Source organism: Cydia amplana, chromosome 13 (assembly GCF_948474715.1).
Source record: "Cydia amplana chromosome 13, ilCydAmpl1.1, whole genome shotgun sequence".
Lineage (NCBI taxonomy): Eukaryota > Metazoa > Arthropoda > Insecta > Lepidoptera > Tortricidae > Cydia > Cydia amplana.
In genome coordinates this window covers 8,480,764-8,506,813 of record NC_086081.1, presented here as the reverse complement: position 1 = coordinate 8,506,813, position 26,050 = coordinate 8,480,764, and the positions used below count along the sequence as shown (strand labels likewise).

Genomic DNA, 26,050 nt, shown 5'->3' with positions numbered 1-26,050 from the left:
GTTCCATAAGGCGGTCATGAATTTCAGAAGAAAAGCCGACTGATATATGTAAGTTCGTCGTCCGCGCCGCCTTCAGTACCTTCGTGTATGTGACATCGGTAACTAGTGATGGCTTGTATAGAATTTACCGTCAACGGACGGAAATGTTCAGGTAAATTGCGATTTTGTATAATTATTAACAGGAAGAAATTTTGTAAGGTGAACCTATTACCTAGTAGTAGTAGGTACCTATTTTTAGAAGGAAACAGGGGTATTACGTTAAAATGCTAAAATATAGGTACATACATCAACCAAGTCATTGACCGAGTAGAAATTTGGTGCACATGATGTAAGTCGATGACCCAAAGAACGATAAAGTGGTATCCAGACGGGACTGATCAAATCAGTCGAGTTGATCAGGAAAATAATTGGCCAATTTGCATTCCATAGATAATTACTATGAAAATTGGCATTTATGTGTCCGCACCTGCTGATTAGATCGGAGAATTTCATCAGATTGGCGAAAAATTATCTTGTCTGGATACCACTTCACATTTTAAACTTGGGGTCCGCTTTTAGGCGTAGGTAAATTAAATGATGAAAAAACTTTTGCTAACTACATTATGTGATAAAACAAATAAAATGAAAATGGAGAACGAGAGGTTGTCATGAGAATCTCAAAACTTTCTTTTTTATATTTTTATAATAATATTGACTTATTATAAAATTTTATAAGTACTTCCGAAACTACTAAACCTAAAATAAAAAATACGGAAAATTGTTCTTTACCATTATATTACAGGAAAACCAAGAAAAAGGCGTCAAGGAAATGTGACACGTTGTGACAGGGGAGAGGGGGGAGTCACAAACTTTGTGGCGTCACTAACTTATTTAAATTATTTAATTCGCTGTACAGTTAAATAACAAGTTTTTGCAACAATAATCATTCTTATTCGTTTAATCAGTTTTGTGTTATAAAATTACTGATACCTACATACTTCTTTTTTTCAAAAATATTTTGATAAAATATTTATAATAGGTACACCCTACTTAATTAGATTTGCCGATTTCGTTGAAAAAATGTGACGTCATACCAGGGGGGGGAGCGGTTCGCCAAATGTGACCAAGTGTGACAATGAGGGGGGAGGTGTCAAAAAACCTAGAAATTCGTGTGATGTAGTTAATGGATGACCCCAAATGGTGAAAAATAGACATAGGTTAATTCGCCAGTAACCGGCCACCTTAAACTAAAAATGAATTCTATTCACCTATAACCAACATTCATTTTAGTATAAGGTGGCTAATTTAAGGCTGGCCAATTATTGAAACCATATATATATGTACTAAAATGAATTCTGTTTATAGTTGAATAGAATTCATTTGTAGTTTAGGGTGGCCAGTTACTGGCGAATTACTTTACTGCTCCTAAAAATACGGAAATTATTCCGAATCCATCCGGAAAAAAATATTCGAAGCGTTCATAAAAAATATTGCAAAATATATGAAAAAATATAAAAGTGTAAAAATATGGTAAGTATATTAAGTTTTTGGCCAATAATTCATATACTATAAATATTTAAGAAATTAATCCCAATAAAAAATAGGAACTCTAACTCTATTAATTATAACTTTTATTTGACGTTCAAAACAACCCTCCGCGCATTATTTTCGGGATGAGCGCGCGAATTTAATAGCGAGTATACGTAATATTCAATATTGTTTTAAGGTAATAAATATAAATATTTTTTTTACATAAATACGGTGTATTTTTTAAAAAGAAATATGGTGTATCTTCAATACTTTAAAAAACTTATTCCCGTTCAAAATGTATCTTTAAAATTTATCAAAGTTGTGTGAAAATAACAATTTCCTACTTACATTACCGATAAGAGTTATTCCAATGAATTTGTGTAGGAGTGTATAATTTATTTCGTTTAACATAAGGCATTATCGGCTTCTGCTGGTTTCTCAAACCGCATACACCTTTACAATAATTCAAACAACAAGACGATCAAACAAACGTAACAATCATGTCTACGGCTTCTATCAAGCCGCTAAGACATCTATTCTATGCATAAAGTACAATAGCCTTCACAAACCCATCATCATTCAGTGGCTGTGCCATTGAATCATTATTTCCATGTTGTTATGGTAAACAACATGCTGAATTACTTTTATATAACATAAATAGCCTTAGATTTCCAAGTTTAGTTGTAGTAGTCACGATACTCTTCAGGAAGTTTGATTAGAACAACAAATGCCACAAGATGCTATGGCGTGTGAGAACAATATATTATTGTCAAAATTGAATGGTTCCGATATGTGAAAGAAAAGGTTTTAGTTGACAATTTATTTTGTTAAATTACGTTTTATGTAAATAAAGATATTTTATTTTAATTTTTGATTTTAAATTAAATTGGTTTAATTTAAACGCACGGCCGTATTCGGTACTTACTTAATTTTAAGTAATTGCGATAAATATGAAAGCCCCGTGGTGGGATGGTGATAGAGAAAACGATCGATGCGTCAGACGTGGCAGAAATTTAAATAAATATAATAACTAAGTAAAAAACAAATGTACTAACTGCAGCCAATATCAAAAAATTAACAATGCGAGTAGCGCGAATTATTTTTTTAAGGGGAAAATTTTAAACAGAATTTGGTGTTATAAACAATAATAAGTATTTAAAAAATGCACGGAATTGATTAGGTATGATGTAGGTAGTTATGTATGACTTACGAGAGTAGAGTCGTGAATAAAAATTAAAGTTTTATCCACATTTTATTAATGACTAACCGCGACTGCACTACACGTGTAAATAAAGATGGAAAAAATAACACTACCGTCTTACATAGCGGTATTAAGTACCTACATAGTCGAATTATTGTGTTGAGTTGCCACTTGATCATTCCGATTCGGCTAAATTTTCGGCAATGATTTAATAGAGAACCCTTTCATGGCTCCTCTACACGATGAGCCAGCGTCAGCCACTCCAAGGGACGCATTTATGCGTTAGAGGGAGCAAGTGATATTGCTATCTCATTCTACCGCATGGCTGCGTCCCTTGGAGTGGCCGGCGCTGGCCCATCGTGTAGAGGAGTCATAAGTACCTATTAAGTTCTATACTGTATTACCGCAGTGGACGAGTCAACGCCGCGCGACACGTCCTTGAACGCGTACCTGCGCTACATCCTAGCGCTGCCGGGCACCAAAGCTATGTGTCATGAAGGCGGTTGTGGCGCCTGCATTGTGTCCGTGCGCGCGTGTCGCGCCTCCGGTGCTACAGAGACCTTCTCCGTCAACTCCGTATGTACATGGACCTACACAGACCACACACTACGATACTGAACGTACCCAGACCTACCTAGGCGTACCTAGGAGCCTACCCAAGTCTCTCCATCACACTTCCATATGTTCCACGTGGGTGATTTGCCGTCATGTATGCAAAACTGACGCGAGATTTGACTTCCAGCACGTTTTGACTTCCATCAACTGTCACTAAACAGACATCGAACACAAGTTTAGGAAAACAAAAATACCTAATGTGTCGTTGTATTTTTATACGAGCTCTGCTGTTTGACGTGAGTGACCTGACATTATTGTCATAGAGTAACTTTTTTTGTTTAAATTATTGTTAGAAAATTACAGATGAGTTTTTCCCGGCAAAGCAAAAGGTACCTAGTTTTGGAATGAACCGCCTGCTGAGGTTCAATCATAATTCTTACGAAATTACATTACCAACACCAACAATTCTTGTATCCAAAAGTGGCATACATTGCAACAAAGCAACAAAATAATGAAGTGGATTTAGCGAGTAAAAGCACAGAAAACCTGTAAGTTGGGCGCTCTTGGAGAATGGTTATGGTAATGTTTCTAGGCAGTTCTTATATCTTGAATGAGAATGTGGTGCTCTCTTTGGTATTAACTTGCTGTATCGGTCTAATATAAGAACCTGTTTTAGTGCTTGGTGCTGGTGTTTTCCTGCCATGGCTGGGACATCACCACGATCGAAGGCGTGGGTAACCGGCTGACCGGCTACAGTGATGTGCAGAAACGCATCGCCGCTTTCAACGGCAGCCAGTGCGGCTACTGTACACCGGGATGGGTCATGCATATGACTAGGTACTTATATTCCATTGTTAGGTTCTAATTCTATCGTTATTTCAATCTCAACGCATATTCTTTTTCTATGAGAGGTAATGTGCCTAGTAGCAGTAGTAGGCTGAAGATGATGATGTTTCTAGCCTGCAGGACAAGCACCTGACGATGACAGAACTAGAGCGGTCGTTTGGCTCCAACACCTGCCGCTGCACCGGCTTCCGGCCCATCCTGGATGCCATGAAGTCTTTCGCCGTCGATGCCAGCGCGGACCTCTGTCAGAAGGTTAGTGCTGATGATGTTCCAGCCTGCAGGAGAAGCACCTGACGGCGGCAGCGCTGGAGCGGTCGTTCGGCTCGAACACCTATCGCTGCACCGGCTTCCGGCTCATTCTCGATGCTATGAAGTCCTTCGCCGTCGATGCCAGCGTGAATCTCCGCCAGAACGTTTATGCTGTTAATGTTCTAGTCTGTGGGACAAAGCACCTGACGGTGGCGGAGCTGGAGCACACGTTCGGGTTTAACATCTGCTGTTGCACCGGCTTCCGGTCCATCCTGGACGCCATGAAATCCTTCACCAAATACTTAAATCTTTTTTTTTAGAAAGTAGGATGTGAATCCCTCTCAAGTCTTGAGTAGGGTTATGATATTCATTTTGGCTAATTAAGATGTGCAGTTGAGGTATGTTCTATAAGTATATACAGGTTGTCACTCGATAATACCAAATTATGGTTGATTAATAAATACTTCGTCGTTCATGCCTCGTAGGTATTGCAAGTAATTTTATCCTTTCATAGGTAAGCGACATTGAAGACATCAAGATTTGCAGCAAGACGAACTCCATCTGTGAGCGCCGATGTTCCGGCTTAAGCGAAGACAGCGACTGGAGCGTGATCAGCGACCAGCAGTTGGACAAGTTGGAGAAGAAAAAAGACGACAAAATGATCTCTTTCACTTTTGGAAAGAAGAAGTTTTTCAAAATTTATGACGTGGACGACGTTTTTGATTTGCTGGACAAGTATGGCGTGGACTCCTATATGTTCGTGGATGGTAACACTGGAAAAGGCTAGTAGAGTAACATTTCGGTCGGACTTATATTTCCGGGGTTATTAATGCAAAGCAGAATTTATTAATATGACAATTTAAACAGTTTCATTATATTTTCAATGGTACCTATTGCAATTTATACTGTGCATTTACTTACTTGAGTTGAACCTAATTACACAAAACCTAAGTACACACAAACAATTGCAGTTAACCTGAATACATAATAATTGCATTCAAATATGGTTGCTTTAGGATGTAAATAGCAATATTTGTACACTCGTACTAAACGTTGTTCCTATCTCTTTCCCTAATGAGTAAAAGGTACCTAAGGGTTTCATGTAAGATTATTTTTTTCTCAGGAACGGTAGAAACATTCGAGTATCCTCGAATCTTAATAGACATTAGTGGAGTAAAGAGTCTGAAAAAGTACGAATTTGATCAAAATTTGATACTTGGCGCTAACATGGCACTGGAAGATTGCATAACACTATTCAAGGAAACCGCTAAGTCCCAAAGTGAATTTTCGTATTTGGCTGAATTTGTGAAACATTTTGAGCTCGTCGCACATATTCCGGTTCGAAAGGTAAGGGCTCCTCTACACGATGGGTCTACTGACAATGACTTTAAAGATGACACAAACAAAAGACAACCGACCTTCCATAAGTATTAGTAGTAAGTTACAATCTTCAATCTCTTTCCATAAGACGCTCCTGTACTGATTTAATTTTCTTATTCAAAATATTCAATAATTTAGTAGATGCCCCTGAACTTTTAGAAAATATAGATTTACGCGTACCCCGCAGAACAGAACGTAGTTGTCGAAATAAAATGTTATTTAGTATCAAAAGCAGCAGAACTAAACATGCGCAGCACTCATATATTAAACGCACATGTAGGTTGTACAATATAAAGTGCCAAAACGTAGACATATTTAGCAGCTCACTAAGATTGTTTAAAAAATTAGTTTTTTCTTCTTTAAAAACACCTGTATGACCACCTAGATTAAGATTTCCTCACATATCTCGTCACACATACTAGTACATATGCATGTAATTTATACGTAGTAATAAGTTTTTATTATAATATTTGTTTACATATAGGAAACTATAAGTCTATTATTAGAAGAATGTTACTCTATATACTTATCTGTTGTATAAGACTGTTTGTTTCTTAATAAATAAATAAAATAAAAAAAGTATTTATAATGATTGTTCTTGCAGATCGGTTCCTTGGCTGGTAATTTGATGTTGAAGCACGCAAACCCGTCCTATCAGTCCGACGTATTCCTGCTTTTGGAGACGGTTGGAGCTGTGGTGGTCATCAGTAAGTAAACCGAGTGTAAAGTTCAATAAAGTACGGTAGATTTTTAGGTCTTTTTCTAAAGGCGATAATTCGCATGAAAGTTTCGTTGCCGAATACCGGGGATACAAATACTACAATGTACGAGTATGCTGCGAGACTGCTTTGCGCTGTCTCGGTCGTATATCGGAATGACGGCATATCAGTGTAATCAGCCTTTAAAACTTGAAATTCATGTTTTTGCTTCGTGAAATAACAATAGTACCTACCTACTTAAGTGTCTTTTATTTCAATTTTTAAAGAGTTGTTTTGTCATTGCGTGATTGTGTCCACAGAGCAAAGTAACGGAAAGAAGAAAACTCTTTCGCTGTTAGATTTCTTGAAGTACGACATGAGGGGTATGCTCATGGTAGCCATCGAGCTGCCTCCACTGAGTAGCAAATATGTGTTTAGAAGCTACAAGGTAATAAAATAACTAAAATAAATACCTATAATAACGTGTGGTGATCATCTCCGTCACCTCGGTGAAGAGTGATAAAATTATCATTTTGCTGATTCATTACTTAAGCAACTCGAATTGCCATCTGGCGGCTTAACTACACCAACTGCATTTAAATATAATGTACCAACCTATTTCTATTTTAACATTCACACGCCTCGTGGTTATTATTAAGGACCATTATAATTATGTTGGTGAAAGAACGTTAAAGAATAGTAGGTAAATAATGCTGGTAAATATATAATATATTGAGAACACAACTGGGGGCCGTAATTGTTTGTCTTTGTACAATACATTGTATACTATCAGCTGCAAAGATAGTTAACCCCCCTTTAAACAAATTTCTATGCCTCTGCATCTCAGGTCAGCTATCTCTCCAGCTGACTGTAGATACCTTATTAGTGACATAATATCTAAGGTAACAGTTTATAGGTATCATCGGAAAGGTTTGTCATTGAGTGGTTACTTTTTGTGTGTAGGTACCTACACTGACTTTTATTAATCAGCCAAAGTGTGACCTCGGGCGCCTCGGGCAAAGAATTCATAATATCATATTTATGCCACCACCCCACCAGTAACGCCAAGTAGAAACGTTTTGCCTGAAACGACATAATATTTTCAGATAATGCCTCGAAACCAAAACGCCTTAGCCATCGTCAATGCAGCCTTTCTTTTCAAATTAAACCCCAAAACGAAGATTATCGAAGACGCCGACATCTGCTACGGAAACATTGGTCCTACATTCGTACACGCGAAAGGCACTGAGGCGTTCTTGAAAGGAAAAATGGTGTTCAACAATGTGACATTGCAGGCTGCTATCAAAATTTTGAACAAAGAAATCGTGCTTAAATATGACCCGGCACAGCCTTCCAGTGACTTTAGGAAGAAACTGGCTGTTGGTTTATTTTACAAGGTATGGAATAATTGTACAGGTGGTGTCCTCCTCTATGCATTGTCTTTTTATGTAATGAAGAAGTAACAATACTAAATGAGGTATTAATTAATTACCATACGTTGCACTCGTTGCAGTTGTTGATACCAAAACTTATAAATGCTAATTTGCAGTAATGACGTGCAAACTGTTACAATATTTGTTGTTACAATATTGAGTGAATAATACATAAACATTATAAGACGTAGGTGTTACTTACACTTGATACAATACAAATTTAAATTACTTAATGAAACAATAAGACTTCCTTCTTTCCTGTTCCTAAATGGCTTCCTTTTAATTAGTAGTTAAGATTGACTACACTGCTTGATAGTATTGTGACGAAGCCTGAATCTGTATCTATTTGCTTTCAACTATGGATTTTGATTATGTAGTTAGTAGTTTGTACCGTGCAAAGTGTACCTATACAGTGAACTGTTTGTTACATTTACACAAGGTTCAATTGCGCCTGGCCTGTGTTAGAGATTGTTTCCTATACGTTCGCTTCTTTAGGTAATCCTGAATATCTGCCCGCCCAACGCCCTCAACCCCCGCTACCGCTCGGGCGCCGCCCTCGTCCAACGGCCTCTGTCTCACGGTAGCCAGGAGTTCCAGACTGACTCCTCGCTCTACCCGCTCAATCAGGTAGGTATCAGACCTCTACATTAACCTGTCAAATCCCACGATATGACGTCACCATAAGCGTTCTGGCTCATATATGAGCCGTGGGAGCTGACAGATTAATGGTTAGTTAGCGTCAGCGCCCGTTGACCTGAAGGCTTCGCCTCTGGGTTACACTCGCGCGTTTCCATTAAGTACCTACATAAATAGGTACATTAAGGGTCGGTTGCACCAAACTGTTCATATCGTAAAAGAGTTCGCTAAATTTTTATGTATGGAAAGTTTCATAGTAAAGCGCCGGGGCGCGGCTGACGTTGATCAGTCTGTCAAATGTGGTTGGTGCAACTGGCCCTTAAGGAGTATTCAAGCTCATTATCTGATTGAAGTTTAACCCCTACACCCTATGCATGTTGCTCCTATAAATAGATTACATCATCATCTTCCTCGCGTTGTCCCGGCATTTTGCCACGGCTTATGGGAGCCTGGGGTCCGCCTGGCAACTAATCCCAGTAATTCGCGTGGGCACTAGTTTTTACGAAAGCGACTACCATCTGACCTTCCAACCCAGAGGGTAAACTAGGCCCGTATTGGGATTAGTCCGGTTTCCTCACGATGTTTTCCTTCACCGAAAAGCGACTGGTAAATATCACTATAAATAGATTACATATTTCTACAAAAACATTTTTACTGACAATGATTTAATTTTCATAATGCAGCCCGTGCCCAAGCTAGAGGCCGCCATCCAAGCGGCGGGCGAGGCCAAATACGCCAACGACATACCTCCGATGCCGAGGGAGGTGTTCGGGGCCTTCGTACAATCTACTGTACACTCGGGAGAACTCGTCGGGGTTGATAGTGGTGATGTCTTGGTAAGTTTAAACAGATAAAACAGGATTGCTGGTTTAACATGTTCCCGTAACAGCCAGTACCTAAATCTAAGTAGCGCACCCATGACTGACAAGAATCGATAACCGACACTATTTTTTTGACCTAAGAAAATAAGATTAGGAAAGCGATTTCTTAATTTTACAAAATGGCAGCGTGATAATCCAGTGCGGCTAGAGATCTGGTGAAAATAACAGAATTTCTTATAGAAATTATTAAGGAAGTGATTTTTTTTGTTAATACTAGTTTTGTTAATACTGGGTTTCACAAACGTGACTCACTCGTGACTCGTGACTGTTCTAATTTAATTAACGCGTGTCGATAATTTTTTTAAACATATTTCATTAAACGTGACAAGCGAATATGATTGTTTTTAATTCTTTAATAAAAATAATACATCCTCGATTACTCTCAAGAATATACCTTACCATAATACTCAATCGTTACTTTTGGCTTAATGATGACTAAATCACTCTTAATTTTATAGAGAACCCCACTATCTCCTAATAGTGTCAATCAGTGGTGCCACTACGTTAGGTATATTTATATAGGTACCTATTTTACATTGATGCTACAAAACCAAAACGCACGAATGTAAAAATACTTATACTAGAAAGAAATACACTGCCTTAAGCTTGAGAAGGGGCACAGCGTGTAGTCGGTCTTTAAGCGCTACTACGTTAATCCCAAAGTTTACTTAGATAGCCACGATTAAAGGAATACCCTGCTATATTTTTACAATAACAAGTTTTTAAATGGCCTTGATGATGTTTTTGTACGTTACCTTACTAGATTGGTACATAATTTTGTTTAAATAAATGAAGCAGCTGTAACAACATAGAAAATATGATTAGCACATCATTTAATCAATTTGATCTGCGACGAATCTGTGCTTATATATGGAATAGTTTTAATTTTACTTGGGAATTTAACGAGTAGTATGTAATTATTGCTTGCGAATAAAAGATAATAATTATATACTAACTTTAATGTTATGTATGTAATCACTTTGTGGTACATAAGACAGGTTAAGACATAATAAAACAAAATACATACAATGTCCAAAGGCGAACTTATCCCTATAAGGGATCTCTTTCAATCAAACTTAAATAAAAAATAAAACATGAAACGCATTTATAGTAAGTATAGTAACGTACCTTGCAATTCCCTTATCAATGTCAATTACTTAGGTTTGATAATTTATTTCAGGATATAGAAGGGGTTATAGCAGTCTACACTGCCAAAGACATACCCGGCGTAAATTCATTCAGCGTGCCAGGATTCCAACTGCAAACTGAAGAAGAAGAAATAATCGTGAGCAAAAACATTCTGTTTTACGGCCAACCTGTGGCGATCGTCATTGCCACTTCAGAAGCCTTAGCTGTTAAGGTCGCGAAGAAAGTAAAAGTGACTTACAAAAATGTTCCTTCATCAGCTCCCGTGCTCACTATAGATCAAGCGAAAAAAGACAGTAAGAGATATGTTGCAAGTGATACCGCTATCAAGCCAAAAGGGAAGGGGAGTGATGTGAAGACGGTCATAAAGGGCGTGTATGAGATTGAGGGGCAGTACCACTACTACATGGAGCCGGTGACATGCGTGGTGGTGCCAGTAGACCAGGGGCTGGAAGTGTATGACTCGACGCAGTGGATGGATCTCACGCAGAGGGCTATTTCGCGATGCTTGAATATGAATGAGAGCGAGTAAGTAGGAATTTTGACCACCCCTCCTAAGTCAGATGATTTGTACTTAGGGATCATCCATTAATTACGTCACACGAATTTATAGGTTTTTTTACCCCTCCCCTCTCCTTGTCACACTTGGTCACATTTTGCAAACCCCTCCCCCCTGGTGTGACGTCACATTTTAGGCAATTTTGTTTTCAACGAAATCGACAATATTAACTCGGCATTATTTTTTTAATAAAAAAATATTTTTGATATATAAATATTAGTAATTTTATAACACAACGAAAGTTACATCCAAAATCTCATTATTTAACTGTTACAGCGAATAAAAAAATACAAATTAATTTTCGGTTACTGATGAAGTTAAAGTGACATCACAATGTATGTGACTCCCCCCTCGCCCATGTCACATTTTCTTGACCCCCTCCCACCCCCTAAACGTGTGACGTAATTAATGGATGACCCCTTATATCGTAAACTTATGAACTGAAATAGATGTCATATACGAAAGAAAAAGTGACAAAGGCCTCCAGTGCCTGGGCACTTAAATTCATGGGTAATTTTTTATTTTACCTAATAGCTACAGCTACAGGTAGAGTCTGTGCGGAAAGAGAAGAGTCGTGAAATGTATGGAATCCTATACATTCTACGTGTCTTCTCTTTTCGCACACGCTACACTCTACCAAAGTCAAAGTGATGATTGGTAAAAGTTTCGGATATTGGTGTTTCATTGTTTCTTATCTGTCCAGTATCCACCTGAAAGTCCGCCGTATCGGCGGTGGCTTTGGTGGCAAGATCAGCCGGAACGTGCGCACTTCAACGGCTTGCGCTCTGGCCGCCAAGCTCCTCAACACACCGTGTCGGTTCGTGGTGCCGCTGCAGACCAATCTGGCCACGGCTGGCGGCCGGCTGCCCTGCCAGTGCGAATATGAGGTGAGGAGACTTCTAGGACAGGTTTGCAGAACATTGTCATTAAGTGTTAATATCAACTCGCCCTCAGATCACGGTGTCGCTACATGCCAACGCCACGCACCAACTCAGCCACTAACGGAGGCCATATTTGCTCCTATATATATTATTATAGGTACCTACTCTTTGATTTGCTCTCAGTGTTAAAAACTCACCCAAATAAAATGATGGACTGGAAGCTGGCAGATACTTGGCAGGCCCATAAAATACCGTTTTTTCATTCCCAACTCCTGAAATGTAAGGTTACGTATTTATTTGTAAATAATGTTAAAATTATATTGTATCCATTTTAGGTCGGCGTGGATGATAACGGCAAAATCCAGTACTTGAACGCAACAATCGTCGAGGACAACGGCTGTTCCAACAACGAGAATATCCTGGCTTACGTTTCTTCGGGCTTTACTAACTGCTATGTCCCTGATTACTTTGACGTCAAGATGGCCACTGTTACAACGGATACTCCATCTAACACTTTTGCGAGGGCACCAGGTAAGAGCTTCATAAGAATATCTGTTGAATGCAGTTCAATATTCTAGGATAAATTCTATCGTCATATATTCTAATGCAACAGGGACTTCCGAGGGCATGGCCTGCGTCGAGCACATAATGGAGCACATTGCCTTCGCCGTCCAGAAGGACCCGACCGACGTACGCATCGCCAACATGCGTACCGACGATAACGACCTCCCCACGCTCATCGACACCTGGAAGAAAGAAACTGACTACGACAAACGCCTTCAGAGCATCCAGGAATTCAACAAAGCTAACCGCTGGATGAAAAAAGCCATCAAAGTGAATATAATGAGCTTCCCAGTAGAATATTACGGGAATTATTCAGCCATGGTATCCATCTATCGAGGGGACGGCACGGTAACTGTGACGACGGGAGGAGTCGAGATGGGCCAAGGCGTCAACACAAAAGTTGCCCAGATTGTCGCTTACAAACTAGGAATACCACTAGAAATGGTTACCGTCCTCCCGAATTATTCCTTCACGGCTGCAAATAACGTATTCTCTGGTTCTAGTATTGTCAGCGAGTGCGTTTGTTATTCAGCTATCAAGTCATGCGATACTCTGAATGCGAGATTGCTGCCACTGCGGCAAAAAATGTCGAACCCGTCTTGGGGTGCGTTGATCAAGCAAGCTGGGGACGATCAGATCGATTTGACAGCGACCTATATGATGACTGACAAGGAAAACGACTTAGATTCGTACAGCGCGTTCGCTGTGGCCATTCTGGAAGTTCAGCTGGACGTCCTGACAGCGAGATATGAGATCTTGCGCTGCGATATACTGGAGGATGTTGGTTTGAGCGTGAACCCTACTATTGATATTTCACAGGTAAGAGAGATTTATTATATACTTAAGGAGTGAGTTTGTGTTAGAGGTTTTCAATGTTAGATTCGTAACTGGTATAAATACCTATCTCAGTAAGTAGTCAATATTCTACAATTCTAGGTGGAAGGCGCCTATGTACAAGGTCTGGGTTACTTCACCACAGAGAAGCTAGTGCGCGATCCGCAGACCGGGCGGCTGCTCAGCAACCGTTCTCTCACCTACCACGTTCCCCTGGCCCTGGACATACCCGCCGACTTTAGGGTTAAGCTGAGGTTCAACTCCAAGAACACAACCGGTGTATTGGGCTCTAAAGGTATTATTTAACTTATTAGTCTATTGCCAGGCGTGTCTCACTCCGCGATTTCGTCGCTTTGCTACAGGTAGCTAAAAGTACATCCGTTCGGCCCCAATTTTGGGGAAAGCCATAAGCCGCGCGTGGTGCTGTCGCCACCTAGCGGCCATATCTGTGCTGATCGTAACAGAAGACGCGTTTTGTTAGAGAGTGAGTCTTCTGTACTTAGTACTATTATTACACGACTGCCCAAACAAAAAGAGTGTATTGTTTTTTATTCTGTGCTATTGCTCCATTCCGCTTCACTTGTGCAGTCCAAAATAATTATGTAGGTAGGTACCGCTTACAGTCGGCACTCGACAGCTTTGCTGATAAACTCCTAAAATACGACCGATGAATCTGGCTTTAACCTTTTCCACCTCGTGTCAAACACAAAAGCTGTCACTCAGACGCCACATCATTGAAGTGTCAAAACTGAAGTTGAACTTTATGTATATGCACGTAGGTCGATGTTGCTCTGTAGTCTGTGACCGATTAATCGGTCTTTGGCGTTGAACCTACGTTGCGGATATATCGGTCATTGGCGTCCAAAAGGTTATAGGTTTGCCCACCAGACTCGAAATCGCGAAAAATACATCGCGCTGCGACACATGTAAAAGTTGGTACCTAAGCCACCCAAAGTCGATAAAGTCTCATTTAAGCATTTTAAGCAAGCTGGCATGGAGCGCAGCACGATGTGAGGTGGTTCCGCTCTTTTTTTTGTTGGGTTCAATTACCGTAGGAGATTTCTCTAACTATTACAGCGGTAGGGGAGATGGGTATCTGCACGGCGCACGGCATCACGCATGTACTGCGGCAATGCATTCACGAGTCCAGAGCAGAATCCCGTTACGATACCATGAACTGGATCAACATTGGTAAATTAAAACATTAACTATCATTTATCATCGTACAGTCGACGTCAAAGATATGTTTACACTTTTGCACCTTACTCCTTTGTACTAAGACGAAAAATGTAAACATATAGCCTAGTGCGGGGACTCCTAGAATTTCGGCATGTCAATTTAGTTATGCACAACTCTTACCAGTAACTCGTGTTGTAACCACTGTTGTATCATTTCCGTGCAATAAAATATATTTTTATCTTTATCTTATCTTTATCTTATATCTTGGACGTCGACTGTACAATGCTTGAAATTAACGGTCCCTGACTGATAACACGGCTTTTAGTAGCTCTGGCTAGCCGTTACCCTTCTAGGCAAGAATTTACTGAAATATAATTATCAAGTGAGTGAAAGCAACTTTTTTCATTCTAAGACAGTTACATAAAGTCTCGCAAGAGTTTAGTCGTGACATGGCCACTTATGAAAAAGGTAGCGATATCATACCCTTATGCTAGCTAACCTCAGCTTATGTTTGTTTCTCGAGTCAAATAGGGCCCTGCAATTGATTTTATAGGTTTTGTGTAAAATACTATACGTACATTAATTAAAAATGTTAATTTTTCAGATGTTCCATTCGACACGGAATCGATTATGACAGCTCTAGACGTCCAGCTAGAAGAATTTCTTATTACATAAGTACTTCAATAAAGTATTGAAAAACGATTTAAAGACATTTTAAATATTGTTATTATTTATAATGAGTACCCAGGTATTTGGTACCTATTTACCTATAACAGAACTGTCAAAAAATGTGAAATGTATTCAGTATATCTATTTACCTTTGTAATGTAACTAATATTAAATATATCTACCCCCATAATGAGTTTAATTTGTATGTAGAGTCTAATAATTCTAGTACAATTTTTTAGTAAAATATATATTAAATTATAAATTAAAATGCATCTTAGTTTAATTAATACATGTTTATTATCGCATTGTCAAATAATTTTAGTAACTCATCATAATTCCAAAAATTGTAGGCCATGATTAGGCCTTAACAAATAATACCAATTAAATAACTTAAAACAAACAACCAAAATGCAGAAAACAAAATTAATAAATACTTAATAAATTACTGCTATAATACAAGTTGAGATTTTATAAAAAAAAACGATCTTAATCAAAATATACACTAGTTTTTACACATTTATGCCAACGGTTAAGTTTAGTGTTTATGCAAAAAGTGCAATAGAAACTATTTTATAAATAAGAGGACATTTGTGTCGTTCCATGGGAAAAGGAACCTTACGGACAGTTGCGGATGCTCGAGTACAAATGTGACGTTTCGCGATATAAGCACCATTTGCCCTCAGAGCCTTTTTACAGGAAACGACACATTTATATTGCGTCTATATTATCGAAAAGGCCAAGCCTTTTACCAAATTAGCGACGCAACCCTGCCTGATCAGCGTCAGATATCTGCAGTAGGGAAGTAATTTCGTACAATCATTCAATTGCATACCTTGTTCTAATAGAATAAGGTACATTATTGAATGACCGGCATTTGCAATAGGTTACTGCAGATATGCTTAGCCCCACTCGCCAGGTTAAGGTATGCCGCTACCTATCACGACGCTACATTTTACAGTAAATTCTTTAACTTGCTATTTGAAATTCAACCTCCCGCTTATCGCAATTAAGTCTAAAACAGTTGGTCGCACATTATACACAACAATCAATCTCAATACTCACCAATGAATAACTGCACCTCAGTCGTTGTTATTCAAAAATGAGCTTTATACACTCGTGGTACAGTATATCTTTCAGTGCATTATTAAGATTTTCATTCACGAGTAAAGAATAAGATACAAAATCAGTTCCTAAGACCGTAGTAGCAGTCAGAAATCTACCTCTATATTATTTAGATGCCATTATGTAACTTTTTTAGCCCGTCAGTATGTTTTACGTTTAGAAATTATCTCACAATTTTGAAAACGATCAAAATTGCAAATAAATGTCGTGTCTAAGTTACGAAAATATATAGAATAATTAGTGAGACAATTGCTAAACATATTTTTGAGTTTTTTATATTAGAGGACACTAAATAAGTTAGGTATAAATAGTACAAAGCAAAACATGTACGTTTTTAGCTAATTTTCTATATAAATAATCTCTTTTTATACTGTGATTATACGATCCGTCGCAAAATATATAAGCCAGTAACAAAATACCAAATTGTGGTAAAAATCTTGTCTACTATAATCAGTTTGAATATAAAATCAATCATTTTCCGTACTCTACAAAAATTCGTATCTCTATAATTTTATTACCACTTGTATCAAAACAGTTTTATCGTTAAAATATACAGAAACCTAACTATTAGCCAAACCTTAGACCGGTATCCCATCTCAGTCTATCTTGTAATCAAGAGTGGGATACAAGACTAGAATTGTCTTTCAAACAATGTCTGTCAAAGGCCATATATAAATATATTTACAGTCATAAAATGCCCATGAAGTTGCGCTGTATAATAGACGTAGTACATTATTAATAAATAAAATTAGTATCGACAATAATAATTATCATAGCATAATAAAATAAAATAATACTGTTAATGATGAGAGATAATAGTATGAATGTATTGATGTATAAGGTTGTGATTTTAATTCGCGATATGATTGCTTCTTCTACTGTTTGCCAGTTCAATATCCATTCCATATACATTTTCAAATAAAAAAAAACCATCTAAAATCACAGATATACTGAGAAAGTAAAAATATTATAGTGAATAGTTTTATCTTTATAGAAACATTGCTTCACGACCCAGAGCTTTACTAGATATCCTCAAAGCCTTTCTATATCCCACTAAGTCTCTTCTTTCAAACAATTTAAGCAAGATTTTTCTCTATAAAGGATAACATTAAAAACTGCTGTAAAATATAAAAGATTCGCACGAGATTCTGAGAGTATAGAATACAGAACCAATTTATCACAAGAAACAAACCTCGACACTGAGATTAATTTAGCTACCAGAGGCGCTTGCATTATGTGTTTTTAAGGTGTCATTTTGTATTTTACAAGCTTTTATTTAGTTTCACCTGTCCCGTTGTCTGTCGATCTGTAATCAAATCTTGCAAGTTAAATTTGATCCACTTCCCGGTTTCCGATTGAGCTGAAATTTTGCATACACATGTAAGTCGGGTGACAATGCAATATTATGGTACCATCGAGCTGATCTGATGATGGAGACAGGAGGTGGCCATAGGAACTCTGTGAAACAACGCACCCTAATTGTGTTAGGGGTTTTTAGAATTGTCTCGATGAGTATTAGTTGTCTGTCGTAAGAAAAGTACAGTCAGCGATAAAAGCTTGTACCAAAAATGACATTTTTGCCAAAAACTTATTATAAGTTCAAACACATCATGGTAACGTTTAAGAGATTAACTAACAATCAGTCCCACTTAACCTTACGAGCTCAAAGATTCGTTGAAGATCTTACTTTAGAAACAATATCAGTCGAAACATTAGCTCCTACCGCTACTTGCAATTAAAATCTAAACACCGATCGCTAAAGTACAGTTTGTGATGACTTAATTATTGACACTAATGATTAATTAATATAAATAATTATAATTAGATCTCATTATTTAATGTATTTAGAAATTTGAACACTTTATCGTGCGTATGTTTTTAAGGCGGTGTAAATTGATCTGATGTATAATTATTTATCTCAGAAAATGAGCAAAACTAAAAAAATACTATACAATGATTTACATTACAGTGTGATTTCTTGCAATATCGCGTAGAAACCGCAAGGAAACATTTGGCTAAGTGCACTATCACTAAATCGTTTCCTACAGCTTTGGTATACCCTGCACAGTACTACGCTAGGTCTGTAAGCAACAGACCAATGGACTTGGAATATTGATTTAAAAGGTATTTTGTATAGAGTTACCTTAAAATAAAGGAAAGATACATCTTGGTAGATATTTTGTGGTAAAGTAGCAATTTAGGTAGGTAACACGAGAAATATGATTTAGTTTAGGCATACACGGGGATGTATGAGACATAGACAGTACTTAGGAAGATGGTTTTGTATATACATATTATTTTAACGAATCGGAATGTAAGTCGTGCCGCTCCGTTCATTTTATTCGGCACAGTTTTTAAAACACAATGTTATTTCAGTTATATTATAAAATTAAGCTAAATTAAAGTAACTCTATGCAAAACGCACGTCAAAAAGCAGAGCCAAATAGCGACCGCAAAAAATTAAAATTAACTTACGCGTAAAGCTAATAATGTAAACCGGACCGAGTTCGCTACAAAATATGAGGTATATTTACTATCCTTGGAACACTTCACTTCGGAGTCGTAAAAACGTCTAAAATGCACCGGGGAAGTCAATTCAAACTCACACCAGACATCAAAATATAAATATTGTGATTTTCCTCGCTCGGGAATTCGGGAATATGTTCATTGTGAATAAACGATTTCATTCATTCATTCATTCATTCATTCGGGCGGCCCGCTCGCGCTAAAGCTTTGGATTCCTCCGAAAACGGTGCCGTCATATTACGGCCGCTATATAGCGTTGACTGACGTCACTAGAACGTTGTCTATGTAAACAAGATGGCGCGGTTTCCTAGACGGCGTTACGTTACGTTGATTGTCAACGTAACGTAAGATGACGGCCGTCATGACGGTGTCGATAGTTTCGTGAACGTTTTATTAGATAGCGGTGACGCCATTTTGAATTAATGACACGAGATTTGAATAAATAATTCCGTACTACCATTATTTTCCTCTTCTGATGATATTTCATCCTCCAAGTAAATTATAGATGATCAAGCAAATCTTGTCAGTAGGAAAAGGCGCGAAATTCAAATTTTCTATGGGACGTCATCCCATCGCGGCTACATTTTTTAAATTTGCCGCTTTGACCTTGGTGGATGACAGTGTGTTATGACGCCGTGGTACTTTCCACATGTCGCCACCGTAAAGATGGCCGTCTTTTGATGCCGCTATATGACGGCCGTCATATGACGGCACCGTTTTCGGAGGAATCCAAAGCTTTATGCATCTCCGGCGAGCGAACGATAACTAGCCGACATCATTTCGTCGTCAGATGCACGTTCGAATGGGCCTTTTAGAGTCTAGATCACGCGACGCCGCTGTCCTGGGCTTGGGCCCGTTTCTTGTCGCGGTGGTGGTCCGGGGTGGACTTGAGGATGTCGGGCTGGCCGTGCGAGAGCGTGGCGTTGCGGTCCGAGCCGAGCGTCATTGTGGTCGTGTGGGAGTTGAGCGTGTTGTGGGGGTTGTGGGGGTGGGGGAGCGTGGATGGTAATTGGGATTAACGTTCGGCCAACACTGTCCTTGGAACACTTCACTTCGGAGTCGTAAAAACGTCTAAAATGCACCGGGGGAGTCATTTCAAACTCACACCAGACATCAAAATATAAATATTGTGATTTTCCTCGCTCGGGAATTCGGGAATATGTTCATTGTGAATAAACGATTTCATTCATTCATTCATTCATTCATTCATCCATCCATTCATTCATTCATTCATTCATTCGGGCGGCCCGCTCGCGCTATTGCATCTCCGGCGAGCGAACGATAGTCGACATCATTTCGTCGTCAGATGCACGTCCGAAGGGGCCTTTTAGAGTCTCGATCACGCGCCGCTGTCCTGGGCGTGGGCCCTTTTCTTGTCGCGGTGGTGGTCCGGGGTGGACTTGAGGATGTCGGGCTGGCCGTGCGAGGCGCGCGCGTCGGCCCGCGAGGCGTGCGAGAGCGTGGCGTTGCGGTCCGAGCCGAGCGTCATTGTGGTCGTGTGGGAGTTGAGCGTGTTGTGGGGGTTGTGGTGTGGGAGCGTGGAGGGGGTGTGGGGCGGCGCGCGGCGCAGGCGCGTGAGCGAGTTCTGCGGCGTGCCGGGCTGCGTGGCCGGCGGTCGGGACAGCGCGTTCTTGTAGTCCGCTATTAGGTGCGTCAGTTCCACCATCTGAAATCAGAAATTATTTATTTGCATTGATACGGTATGGGGATGTTATGTTACAATATAATTATAGTCTATCATGTAAGCTGCATGCAAGCGTGCAAATTCATCATTATAATCATAAGTTTAAATAAATATAAAATGTCAAATTGAAATAATTGAAAAAAAAAATTACATAATAGGCAAGTCTATCATGTACCTAGCTTGCATGCAAGCGTGCAAATTCATCATTATAATCATAAGTTTAAATAAATATAAAATGTCAAATTGATATAATTGAAAAAAAAAAATTACATAATAGGCATATCACAATACAATTAATAACTAAAGATCACTAATTTAAATATTGCTGGTATTCGAGATACGACTTTACGCTGTAAAAACAACGTAAAGTCGTATCTGAAATAGACATACCACTTTATGTTCTCATTTTCGATCAACATATCGTACGGTCGACTCCAAAGAGATGTATCCACTTTTTCACTTTATTACAATGCAGTAAGGTGAAAAAGTGGATACATCTCTTTGGAGTCGACTGTACATGTGAAATACATAAAAAGTTGCAATTTTACTAATCCAAGCTACACGCTATAGTTTAAGTGGCGCAAGATGTATGGAGTCGCACGCAGGAACGCAACTCACAGGGCTCGGAACCGGTGTTCGTTCTTAAAAAACCGGTTAATTGATGGAACGCGAACTAAAAAATTACGTTCTTTCTCCTAACCGGTAAGAAGAGGTAACGTAATTTTATGGTTCGCAGGGAGCGATATAATATCGGTTACGCTTGGCTCACTCGGGTAAACTCGGTATCATACGTGAAAGAGATATTATATCGCTATTATATCGATATTATATAGAGAATACTTATCTCGCTTAGATATTTTTAATTTAACCGGTTAATTTCGTTCCACAAAAACGGAAGGCGAACGAGTTTGACATGAATCAGTGTCACAATAGAACAGTTATTTAACCGGTAACCGCAAACGGAAACGAAATCCTTTTCGCTCCCGGTTGAATGAACGACACCGGTTTGAAAAATAAAACGGTTTCCGAGCCCCGGCAACTCATGCTAGACCGCCTGAACGTCTCCTCAATAATTAGACGTCTGTCGTATCAATGCACCTAATTTACATGTCTGACTTCTTACTATACAAACGGAACCCTGAAAGTTCAAAATCGACTTGTTTATTTTTCCTGACTCACCTTAGGTTTGTTGAGGCTGATCAGCATCTTGTGCACGGGACTAGTCGCGTCGTCTGCGTCCGCGTCGATGAGCATCATCAAATCATCCTGCGACAACACATCACACATATATTACTACCTTCAATAATGAAAATACACTTTATTCAGGTAAAGTACGCATTACAAAACAAAAAACATTTGGCCTTAAATAAGACATGGAGACAGGGAATGTCAAACAAACAAAACAAGAATTTAGGTTATGGAGGGTAGAGGTAAGGAGAAAATTCTCTTATGCTAGAACAGTTGCAAAAGTCCAATTGTCAGCTATAAATAACAGTTCCAAATCTCTCCAGAGTGGCGCTAGAGTAGCTATGAACTTAGCCGTTATTGATGGAGTGAAGAACGCTGTCAATGATTTGAAAATTTCTATCTATTGTGGTGCCACCTATTCAAGGTTTTTTGAAGGACGCTTTTTCATACACAGAGAATGTTCTCCTTACCTCTATCTAGCTCCCATAACTAAGGGAACAACAATGGCAAAAACAAGCGGCCAAGTGCGAGTCGGACTCGCCCATGAAGGGTTCCGTATTTAGGTGATTTATGACGTATTAAAAAAAACTACTTACTAGATCTCGTTCAAACCAATTTTCGGTGGAAGTTTACACGGTAATGTACATCATATATTTTTTTTAGTTTTATCATTCTGTTATTTTAGAAGTTACAGGGGGGGGGGACACACATTTTACCACTTTGGAAGTGTCTCTCGCGCAAACTATTCAGTTTAGAAAAAAATGATATTAGAAACCTCAATATCATTTTTGAAGACCTATACACGTATAGGTTTGATGGAAAAAAAATTTTGAGTTTCAGTTCTAAGTATAGGGAACCCCAAAAATTTATTGTTTTTTTTTCTATTTTTGTGTGAAAATCTTAATTCGGTTCACAGAATACATCTACTTACCAAGTTTCAACAGTATAGTTCTTATAGTTTCGGAGAAAAGTGACTGTGACATACACGGACAGACGGACAGACAGACAGACAGACAGACATGACGAATCTATAAGGGTTCCGTTTTTTGCCATTTGGCTACGGAACCCTAAAAAAAACAAGCAGCAGTAGTCACCTGTAGGCCGCCGAACAGGCCGATAGAGCTGAGCGCGTATCGACCGATAACGGACATGGAAGCCAGTTCCAGCACTGTCACGCCGTCTTCTGACACGGCCAGCCACGCCATTGACAGGTCTGGCTGCTTTATCTGTACACAAGCATTAATATGTTTTAATATTGTACCACCTTACGAAATATTACAAGTTTTTGGCAAAAATTTCATTTTTGGTACAAGCTTTTAACGCTGACTGTACTTTTCTTACGACAGACAACTAATAATCATCGAGACAATTCTAAGAACCCCTAACACAATTAGGTTGCGTTGTTTCATCACAGAGTTCCTATGGCCACCTCCTGTCTCCATCATCAGATCAGCTCTATGTCATAATAATATTGCATTGTCATCCGATTTATACATGCATGCAAAATTTCAGCTCAATCGGAAACCGGGAAGTGGATCAAATTTAACTTGCAAGATTTGATTACACACCGACAGACAGACAACGGGACAGGTGAAACTGAATAAAAGCTTGTAAAAATTACGTAGCTTTACGGTTATTATTATGACAAATATTCTACCATGTATCTAACAAAGAATTGCCATTGGAGGAATTATAGACAATATAACAAAACGTTTCTAATTACAGGGCCTTAATACATAAAAACCTTAAAGAGCTTTTTAAATAATTTATAGTTTTATGTCTATACCAGGGTTTTTTAAATACTAACTTAAGCAATTATAAACTGAAATAGATGTCATATATTAGCCCGGATTGCTAAAGACGCCGGTTCGAATCCGGCCTTCACCACTGGAGGGCTTCGTCACTTTTTCTTTAATATATGACATCTATTTCAGTATTAATGTTAGTGTTAATTTGATTTTTATATATATTGTTTTAAAATTAATATTTTCAGTTTATAATTTATATATATTCATATTCATATCATTTATTGCATACATACATATAGTAGTGTGACTACTTAAAAAACACAAATCAAAATATTTAACAAAATAATTTGATTTGTTCCCAAAGTTGTGTAACTTAAGCAAGCTTAGCTATAATATATATGCATGTTAGCAATAATCAAGTAGGTATAACAACTTAATTGTAATATTTCTACGCCGGTAGAGGCAGAATATGACGCACTTGTAATTTGACCATCATTGTATCTACCATATTCTAAGAAATAAACATTTGTATTTGTATTTTGTATTTGTATTTAGGAATAAAAAATATTAATCATAACGTACCCTCGCCTGGAAGAGGGTGGCCCCAAAGAACGGCCATTTTCTTGTGCAGTTGAGGTAGATACGCACGCAATCCGACGTACTGCGGCCTTTCAGCGCCGTCCATTTGCTGCGTAGCTTTTCTTCCACTTCTCTGTAAGAGTAAACACAATATAAAGTTAGGGCATGTAAATATTTCTTCACAAAAGCAACACCCAATACAACAACTTACTAAATTATTTAAATATGATGTACCTAATAGTAAAAAACCGGCCAAGTGCGAGTCGGACTCGCGCACGGAGGGTTCCGCACCATCAACAAAAAATAGAGCAAAACAAGCAAAAAAAAACGGTCACCCATCCAAGTACTGACCCCGCTCGACGTTGCTTAACTTCGGTCAAAAATCACGTTTGTTGTATGGGAGCCCCACTTAAATCTTTATATTATTCTGTTTTTAGTATTTGTTGTTATAGCGGCAACAGAAATACATCATCTGTGAAAATTTTAACTGTCTAGCTATCACGGTTCGTGAGATCTCTTAGAGTCTTTGTTCAAGTTAATTAATACAATTAGTCGTTTACGCCATCTACTATGTAATCACAATAATTTTAAAGTCCTAATTTTGCATGTGAACCCTTGAACGTATCAATCTTATGTAATAATACTCATTACTTCTAATAGATGGCGTTACGGGTCCTAAAAATCATCAAGCATAGTTGTTTACTTGAATAAAGAGTCTTGCACTACCTATCTGCATGAACGCTGCATTTTTAATTCTCCCACATCTCTCATCGACCGGTACAAAAGTGGTCCTTACCGAACGGATATAAGAACTATATTAGTGTGACATCGAAATTAACCTCAAATGTTGTTTACGTTTTAACGAATTTAAATGGATTTAAGAAGAAATTAAAGTGAAAAAACTGTATAATAAGTGATAAATAGACTTGATAAGTGTATACAAACGTTGGTGTGCGTATATCTTCATTATGGAAGACTATATTAAGGAACAAGAAAACGTGTACGCGTTGTTGACGAAAACTATTTCAAATTACAAGAAATCGCCGAAACAAAGACTGACTAGTGGTTATGTACAGTTACGAATGGAAATATTGACCGAATATTGGAATCAGTTTCACAGCAATCACATGGAAATGTTGAAATTGGTACCTAAACATGAACGAGGAAAGTATGAATATTTCACAAAAGATTATTTTATGGAAGTCGAAGAACAATACATCGAGTTACGGTCAGATATGATGGACTTGTTATTGAAGTTAAGTTCACGGAGCGGAGAAAGTACATCGAGTTCACATAACCCTCCAACTGCCACTAGTGTTAGTGATGAAGTCCGGCTGCCTAAAATTAATATTCCACAGTACTCGGGCAGTTATCACGAATGGACTTCGTTTCACGATATGTACACATCGCTAATACACAATAAAACCACACTCAATAAAGTGCAAAAAATGCATTATTTGAAAAGTTGTTTATCAGGTGAGGCGGAACAATTACTTAAGCATATACCTATCAGCGAGAGTAATTACGACATGGCATGGAATATTTTATTAAAAAGATACAACAACAAACGAATTATTGTAAACACAATTTTGGCACGATTAGTGAATCAACGAAAATTAACTACGGGAACATCAAAAGGGTTACGAGATTTGTTAGACACCACAAGTGAATGTATGAATAAATTGAAAAATCAAGATATACAAGTAGATACATGGGATACACTGGTAATTCATTTAATTGTCAATAAGTTAGACTCCGAATCACACAAAGAATGGGAACTCGAGCTCGGGTCCCTAGAGATTAGTGAATTACCAACACTAAACATGTTAGACAAGTTCCTGGAAAAAAGATTTCGTGTTTTGGAAATGATACAAGCTCCGCCGTCGAGTGCACCTGTAAATAAAAGAAGTTTTCATGTAAATAAAAGCGAACAGAAATGTATTTTTTGTAACCAAGACCACCTATTATACACTTGTAAGGAGT

The 26,050-nt window shown here is 38.3% G+C and overlaps 2 protein-coding genes across 2 annotated transcripts in view; one reads left to right on the top strand and one right to left on the bottom strand.

Annotated features, from left to right (window-relative positions):
- The first annotated feature begins 84 nt into the window (after positions 1–84).
- On the top strand, positions 85–15,280 carry LOC134653456 (uncharacterized). Its single transcript, XM_063508819.1, has 18 exons — positions 85–151; positions 3,120–3,286; positions 3,942–4,102; positions 4,225–4,363; positions 4,875–5,142; positions 5,484–5,707; positions 6,345–6,447; positions 6,759–6,886; positions 7,545–7,835; positions 8,367–8,498; positions 9,191–9,343; positions 10,569–11,062; positions 11,797–11,980; positions 12,310–12,505; positions 12,588–13,357; positions 13,475–13,667; positions 14,450–14,563; positions 15,156–15,280. The coding sequence occupies exons 1-18, from the start codon at positions 109–111 to the stop codon at positions 15,224–15,226; spliced, it is 3,831 nt and encodes a 1,276-aa protein (XP_063364889.1). The 5' UTR covers positions 85–108; the 3' UTR covers positions 15,227–15,280.
- A 4,405-nt stretch (positions 15,281–19,685) lies between these two features.
- Positions 19,686–26,050, bottom strand: part of LOC134653446 (uncharacterized protein CG43867) — a 447,433-nt gene continuing 441,068 nt past the window's right edge. The window contains exons 29-33 of the mRNA XM_063508812.1: positions 24,071–24,200; positions 22,835–22,966; positions 21,732–21,818; positions 20,326–20,534; positions 19,686–19,839 (exon numbers count right to left, since the gene is read on the bottom strand). Of these exons, the coding sequence (XP_063364882.1) occupies positions 19,692–19,839; positions 20,326–20,534; positions 21,732–21,818; positions 22,835–22,966; positions 24,071–24,200 (706 nt within the window). The 3' untranslated portion in view covers positions 19,686–19,691. The remainder of the gene's footprint in view (positions 19,840–20,325; positions 20,535–21,731; positions 21,819–22,834; positions 22,967–24,070; positions 24,201–26,050) is intronic.

Excerpts from the sequence above, each read along its gene's own strand:
- LOC134653456 (XM_063508819.1), top strand. The coding sequence starts at position 109 with ATGGCTTGTATAGAATTTACCGTCAACGGACGGAAATGTTCAG. Across the intron at positions 11,981-12,309 it reads CCTGCCAGTGCGAATATGAG|GTCGGCGTGGATGATAACGG; the intron begins GTGAGGAGACTT and ends TATCCATTTTAG. Across the intron at positions 12,506-12,587 it reads CACTTTTGCGAGGGCACCAG|GGACTTCCGAGGGCATGGCC; the intron begins GTAAGAGCTTCA and ends CTAATGCAACAG.